Source organism: Zerene cesonia, chromosome 11, assembly GCF_012273895.1.
Source record: "Zerene cesonia ecotype Mississippi chromosome 11, Zerene_cesonia_1.1, whole genome shotgun sequence".
In the NCBI taxonomy this organism is placed as follows: Eukaryota; Metazoa; Arthropoda; class Insecta; order Lepidoptera; family Pieridae; genus Zerene; species Zerene cesonia.
This window is the reverse complement of record NC_052112.1, coordinates 1,090,078-1,097,687: the sequence shown is the minus strand read 5'-3', so window position 1 is coordinate 1,097,687 and position 7,610 is coordinate 1,090,078. Positions and strand designations below refer to the sequence as shown.

Below are 7,610 nucleotides of genomic sequence, written 5' to 3'. Positions count from 1 at the left end.
AAAAGTAATAAATGTTATTTGCAGTTAACAATTTTCTTTTTTCTTTATTACAATATTTATGGCAAGACTAGGTAGCATCATGAATTGTTACAGAGATGGTCTGTAATATATAGTCACTCTTTAGTTTCGATTTATATAAAAGAGCATAAATTATATATATGGAATGTCAAATTTTCACACAATTTTTTTTACGTCACATTGAAAAAATAATATAAATTATTATTATGAATGAATATCGAAGTAAGCCGGGTTTATTGTTGTAGTATTTAGTATTAAAAAAAAAACTCCTATTAAAGATAAATACAGTAAAATTGCTAAAATATATAATGTTTATCAAATTCTCATAACTGCACATTACAGCGGAGCGTGACGTGGAGCTGACCAAGGAAGCGCAGAGGCAAGAGGAGAACGACAAGCTGCGCAAGGAGTTCGCGAAGCACGCCAACGCCTTCCACCAGTGGCTCACCGAGACACGGTAACTATGGGGTCTTATTTCTGAATACCCTCATTTTGCAAAAAAAAACTTTGTGTAACGAGAAAAGTAATGCTGTTCTTAAAAAAAATTGTATATATCAGGGACAGTAAATGATTGCTTTAAGTTATTTTACTTAATACCAGAAAGTTATGTAATAAAAGTCATTTATCGTACTTGGAATAATACAAGCTATCCTACCTATTGAGTTGGATCAAACTGCACTTGCTGTGAAAATTTTAATTATTTGAGGTTAGGAGTCCATGGCAAACAAACACAGTGGCGCATAATTTATATATATTAAGATTTTCAACGAATGATGATGACATAACTTAATATACAGGTACCGGCTGCTAGGCTGGGACGGGTAAAGTACCTCGATTGACGCGTGGTCGTTGTTGTCAGGAATGGACCAACCGAGCTTACAAGCTTACACCTTCTTTTACGTGTTTTCTTAGTGTCTATCAATGTTTAACACTTGAAAATAACTTTAATTCGTTATACGCGTGGAGTTTGATACGCTCCTGTACAGTGAATGTGAAAAGAACATTTAAAAATGTTTGAAATTCATCACTTTTAGGTTACCGGTTCATTTGTGTCTTAATAACAGTTTGATCATCAAGTTTATTGAATCTATTCAAAGAGGCTCACCTTTTTTATTAATGTATCGGTGGTGCTTTTATCGCATATCATTTTTATAAAGGGCTAGAGAAAGGCTGTATCATGCTACAATAAATTCATCGTGCAGTGTGTAAATAGCCCACCGCCATACTGACAAATAACATTTCATATATCATTACATTTCATACATAAACTTTAATATCTAAAATTGAATAATATCACCATCGTCACGTCGACTTGATTTCTGGTGTGTGTCTGTATTTTTATTATGTGATTCTATGCGTGTATAATCAGCATGTATATAAAAACTTCTTTGAGATATGGAATAACACGCACATGCAGAAGTTTGTACATAAAATATATAATTCAAGGTTATCTCTTTGTCTTTTACTCGATTGAACTTTTTGTAAATCTAATAGATCGCTTCTTCAGATCCGGCTCGAAGGACCATCAACAATTTTATTGTCTTTCGTGGTGTTTAGTTAATGAAATGAAATGAAGACGATGTAAATAATTAAGTTGCAACATTATTTCATTGGCAGCATCTTAAACAATTTTATTTGCTAAATCAATTTTAATGTGGTGTTATTCCATATCCTCAATAGGCAATTGTGAAATAGAATATGTGAGAAAGAGAAAGATATATAGAACGCAATCTGACGGTTATACACAGCACGTCGATGATGGAGGGCACGGGCTCGCTGGAGCAGCAGCTGGCGGCGCTGCGCACGCGCGCCGGCGAGGTGCGCGCGCGCAGGCAGGACCTGCGCCGCCTCGAGGAGCTCGGTGAGTGGAAGATTGCTTTTGTTTCGTCTATTTGTTTTACTGTTTTTTTTTTTTTAAATAGTGGCAATGTGATGGTTAGAAGTAAAATGAATTATGCCGTTAGCTTCGTAATATTTTTTGTGTTTTTCTCAATTACTGAGATGTTTTATGACAGACTTACATATAATTACACTTTGAAAATAGTTATTTGTATTTCTAAATGTATTTGTTTGATTGAAACGTAATAACTCGCTGTGGTGCGCAGGCGCCGCGCTGGAGGAGCACCTCATCCTTGACAACCGGTACACGGAGCACAGCACGGTGGGGCTCGCGCAGCAGTGGGACCAGCTGGACCAGCTGTCCATGCGCATGCAGCACAACCTCGAGCAGCAGATACAGGCGCGCAATCACTCTGGTAAGACCCGATGCAGCCTCCCTCCCAGCTCAGTCTCCTCTCGCCCCGTATGGGGTATGGGGTGATGCACATTGTTAATTCATAAAACAATACAGACATTCACTGCAACGGTGAGAGTGTGTTGAATAGATTGGAATGATTAGTTCATAAAAGAGGAAATTTTTGTAGTAAGTTGAAATTAAATAGAAATTAACACAAAAAACTTTCATAATTTTAACGTGCATATTAAAATACATAGAACCATCTACAAAAAAAAATGTTTTACTCATGTGATTAATGGAAATAATAACTGGTAACATAAAAATAAATAAAATAAAAATAATAAATAGTAACGAATAGGTGTGGTATTAATTATTAACCTATAAGTATAAATAATAACTAGTTGACCCGGCAAACGCTGTTCTGCCTTATTCTTATTATTTAGGGTTATATTTAGGGTATATATATGCACACAAAATTTCATTTGAATCGGTCCACCCGTTCCAGAGGAGTAAGGTTACTAACATTGCGACACGAGAGTTTTATAATAATATCTCTTGTTTTAACATTTATTTTTTTACTACGATCTATTGTGTAACGCATTGAACTGTCGGCAGGCGTGAGCGAGGACGCGCTGAAGGAGTTCTCGATGATGTTCAAGCACTTCGACAAGGACCGGTCGGGGCGCCTCAACCAGCACGAGTTCAAGTCGTGCCTGCGCGCGCTCGGCTACGACCTGCCCATGGTGGAGGAGGGGCAGCCCGACCCCGAGTTCGAGGCCATACTCAGTGAGCGATTTGCCCCCTACTTGTTATATTTACATTTCATCATCATCATCAGCCCATATATGTTCCCACTGCTGGGACACAGGCCTCCTATGATGGTTTAGGCCATAATCCACCACGCTGACCAAGTGCGGGTTGGCAGATGTCGCATGTAATTACGCATATATATTATTTACATTTAGTTAATAGTATTTGGTGGAAGGATGGTGGAATTCCTCCATCGAAAAAGGGAGGAAGGATCCACGGCTGGTCGGGCGGTAAGGCCTTGAATGATGTTGGAAAGTTGTATATATGGGAGAAAATGTTTCGCTTGCGCGATTCAGAAATGTGTCGTTGTATATATGTATTAGTGTTGTTGTATTTACACCGGGAGAGCTATAGATGTCGGCAAAAAATTCATAATTGTTGTGTGATTTATAGTACTAACTTGAAACATTTATTTATTTAATTAGACTTCTTCTAGAAGCAGTTTTGAATCACTCTTCAGTCGAGATCATAATCATTGGCCCATATATGTTCCCACTGCTGGGACACAGGCCTCCTATCAGGGTTCAGGTCATAATCCACCATGCTGGCCAAGTGTGGGTTGGCAGATGTCACATGTCGATTTTTTTATTCTCGGTCATGCCGGTTTCCTCACGATGTTTTCCTTCACCGTTTCGAGCAGTGGTGACGTTGTCCACATGTGCAAATAAATAAAAAAATCAGTTTATTTCCTACACGCTCCGTTCTCGAACCCCGACTTGTCGATTTTAAGTCCGAGGTCCTCACCACTGAGCCAGAGCCACCACTGCTATTATCATATATTTAGATCAAGATATGTTTAGTTATATTATGTTATGTTACTTTTTTTTAATCTAGAAAAAATAAGTGTGCAACAGTATTTTTCTTCAATATAATGGTTTAAATAATGGAATGCCCCACTAATGCCATATCGTTTCTGTGTGGCAGACATAGTGGACCCGAACCGCGACGGGCAGGTGTCGCTGCAGGAGTACATGGCGTTCATGATCAGCAAGGAGACGGAGAACGTGCACTCGTCCGAGGAGATCGAGAACGCGTTCCGCGCCATCACCGCGCACCAGGACCGCGCCTACGTCACCAAGGAGGAGCTCTATGCGGTGAGATCTTATATAAGTATATATATATACTAGCAGCGTCCCACCGTTTCACCCGCGTGAACGAGTTTTTTTCTTTAAATCGAAATCGAAATGTCATCGTGGGAATATTCGATTAAAAAGTAGCATCAAATATTCATCATAACATTAACTATCTGTTGTGAAAAACATATCAAAATCGGACCATTTCTTCCAGAGATTAGTCGTAACAAACGGGAGGACAGGCAAAAATTGTACAAAAAAATATTTTGGTTTACCGTATATATACATGTGGAAAAAACGGTTATTTCAATACTACAAAAAGACACTCCCAATTTTATTTATATGAATGTATAGATTCTCAGCCTTACCGCTCGCCACTCCAATCCTTTCGTGCCCGTGTCGTTTCTTACCCTTTAGAAAAGGGGAAAATTATATGTTATGTTCATGGGCCGTGGCGGTCGACTCGGCAAGACATGTAATACTGTGATGAAGTTCTGTTTTGTGTAAGATACCAATGTAAAATTCTACCGCCGTTGCCAATAAAAACTGTGTAAGGGACCCCGAATCGATAGAAAAATATTATAATAGCAAATAACTAATATAGATGTACGCATGTGTATTGCAGAACCTGACGAAGGAGATGGCGGACTACTGCGTGGCGCGCATGAAGCCGTACGTGGAGCCCAAGAGCGAGCGCGCCATCCCCAACGCGCTCGACTACATCGACTTCACGCGCACGCTGTTCCAGAACTAACCGCACTTTGTCATTAAATCCATATACCTATATCGTGTTTTCATTGCCACCTTCCCGCCACGCTACCGGCTTACCCAAATACGCCGCGAAGTTAGCTTCAGTTGTGAAGTTTACTCGCGTGAAGTTCGCGTGGCGCTAGCTTGCATTTTCGATTCCAATATCAGACCTATATAAAATGGATGTACGGTCTTCGATGTGAAGATGTAATTATACCGTTTGGTATACTTAGTTTTGGTGTGTATTCCTTTCCTCTGAATAGCAGAGGAATCAGAAGCTGCCTTCGACGTTTTTTCTCGCTTTATATTCGTCTGAATTGCATTTTAATGGTGCATTTACATTTATAGTTGCAAGCTATGTATCGTAATTTATAAAATATTAAATATTATGATAATATTGCCTTCGCTTTAAATTCTATTTATTTTTTGTATTCGATTATAATAAATTTGTTTACCTTCTGTTGTGTATTATTTGACCGATCCTTATATAGAAATAATATACTCATTGTTTTTCAAGTCACTGTCGGCAATCGACGCCACCGCTCATGAACACATCGCTGGTGGTTTTACAGTTGCTTTGCCGGCCTTCTAAATGTATATTATAATTATATTTATAATAAAAAAAGTAATAAATTAACCCATATTTTAATAATATTTATTATCTGCAACTAATTGAAAAATACTGCTCTAAAATTAAAATTCCAATACACGACATTGTCTCGATAAAAGTCACATTACAATTAGTAGGGGGACGAGCAAAAGTCCCCCAATCATAAATAAAAAATAAAAGCTATACAATTCATTTTAATTACTATATTTTCTATTAATAAGTTAAATATATTGCATCTTTAGTTCTATGCAAGTCTAATTTACAAAAAAGAGATGATATTATTTTTATTATTTACAATTATTATTACACCATCCTGCAGCTAGAACCAAGCCTCTTAGGAATTAGTTTATTATTGGGATTCATCGCCGACATCCGAATATAATACAAAGTACAATTGGGCCCTCGCCCTGAATGTTGTCCATATAACTAAAGAAACGATTCTTTAGACGAGTTATATTTCTTAAGGTTATTACAAAATTTCCAGTAATTCCTCATTTATATAGCACATTTATGAACAACCATGTTAATTCCACATGCATGTTAAATGTCCGAGACATTAAAAGCTTTTAGTATTGAATGTATATTTAAAATATGGACGATAAGTACTGGGCTGCTTGCTGTCACAAGTACTTCCACAACACATTGCTATCACAAAAACAACACATTTCACACGATCCCTACCAATTTCTGTGAGCGTCTATAGCAATAAGAGTGATTCCCAGGTGATAAATTTTCAATCCAAAAATAGTTTACGCAATTAGTCCTTCTCTTCTTTTGCTTATATCCTGGCTTGTTGCAACATCCTGAACTCTTCTGGAGAGACGTGAGACTTCAGTTTGTCGAGTAAACTTTCTGGTAGAGACGAGTTGGCTGGCTGCAAGTGGCGGAGGGACAACAGCTCTTGGACGGAGGGACGCGATCGGGCGTTGTACGTGAGACACCACTTTAGCGCAGATATTAGTGTCGGCGGTAAATCTGTAAAAGAATTTCTGGTTAATTAATGTTTATTGCATGATTCCGATAAAGAGGATAATTTATGATAAATGAGAGTTTATAACGATATAATGTTTAAATGTGAGACGTGATTTTTTTTATGCCATAAGTGCGCAACTGAGCTGGTGGTTCTCCTGATGGTAAGCTATCACCACCGCCCATGAACTTTTTAATGACTGCTTAGAAATTAATTACATTTTTTTTTTGTATCTGTTGGACATTTCATTATTATGTAATAATAACATTAGTCTCAGTTTGTGTGTTGCGTGTACTCACGTGCAACGGGCGGGTACTCGATGCGGTGGTTGGGGTCGATGATGGCGGCGAGCTTGGCGAACATCGCGATGTGGCCGAATGGCGTGCGCCCGTACACCATGCTGTACAGGATGCAGCCCAGCGACCACACGTCCGATTTGAATGAGATCTGTCACCGTGGATATTTGTTAATTGGTTATATATAAACAATACGCCAAAGTTCATTTATAAAATATAATAATAAATTAAACAATGGCTTATTTATGAATTTATCATTTGACCATATTAAGAATACAGCTGTAGATTCTGCTATAAGAAAACAAATAATGTACTCGTATTTAGCACCTAGACCTAAAAGTGTTCCGGATTCCAAGTGAACCAATCGCACTCGCTGCTGATACCTTAATGTTGTTGCTGTTGGAGTACCCGCCGGCGCCGCCCATGAGCGCCTCGGGGCTGATGTAGGAGAAGGTGCCGGCGGCCTGCGCGCGCACCACGCTGGTCGCGTCGCCGCTGATGGCGGACGCGATGCCGAAGTCGATCAGCTTCAGCCGCCCGCACACCATCAGGAAGTTTGCTGGCTTCAGGTCCGCGTGGATCACGCCTGGATGTTGCGGTGGAATTTAGTAAAGTTTAATGTTAAAAAAGTGTTAAATATGTTAAGCACTTGACGCGAATTAATAATAATATAAATGGGCATAACATCCTACATCTGTTTAATGAAATTCTATTCCTTGCCGTATGTATTAAATTCCAAATTTATTCGAGAACTCAACTTTATCCTCATATTATGAACTCCTCTCTCGACAAAGGATGTATACCAAATGACTGGAAAGTTGCTACTGTTGTGCCTTTACACAAAAAA

At 38.7% G+C, this 7,610-nt stretch overlaps 2 protein-coding genes across 5 annotated transcripts in view; one reads left to right on the top strand and one right to left on the bottom strand.

Moving 5' to 3' along the window:
- Positions 1-4,921, top strand: part of LOC119830344 (spectrin alpha chain) — a 35,246-nt gene extending 30,325 nt beyond the window's left edge. For 2 of the 4 annotated variants that reach the window (XM_038353325.1, XM_038353323.1), the window contains 7 exons: positions 361-475; positions 816-839; positions 1,767-1,879; positions 2,124-2,273; positions 2,870-3,040; positions 3,989-4,158; positions 4,763-4,921. In XM_038353325.1, coding sequence (XP_038209253.1) covers positions 361-475; positions 816-839; positions 1,767-1,879; positions 2,124-2,273; positions 2,870-3,040; positions 3,989-4,158; positions 4,763-4,891 — 872 coding nt within the window. In that variant the 3' untranslated portion in view covers positions 4,892-4,921. The remainder of the gene's footprint in view (positions 1-360; positions 476-815; positions 840-1,766; positions 1,880-2,123; positions 2,274-2,869; positions 3,041-3,988; positions 4,159-4,762) is intronic. The other 2 variants (XM_038353324.1, XM_038353326.1) reach the window with 1 other exon arrangement.
- Positions 4,922-5,544: 623 nt separating this feature from the next.
- Positions 5,545-7,610, bottom strand: part of LOC119830407 (dual specificity protein kinase TTK) — a 5,481-nt gene continuing 3,415 nt past the window's right edge. The window contains exons 4-6 of the mRNA XM_038353422.1: positions 7,147-7,349; positions 6,767-6,914; positions 5,545-6,472 (exon numbers count right to left, since the gene is read on the bottom strand). Of these exons, the coding sequence (XP_038209350.1) occupies positions 6,276-6,472; positions 6,767-6,914; positions 7,147-7,349 (548 nt within the window). The 3' untranslated portion in view covers positions 5,545-6,275. The remainder of the gene's footprint in view (positions 6,473-6,766; positions 6,915-7,146; positions 7,350-7,610) is intronic.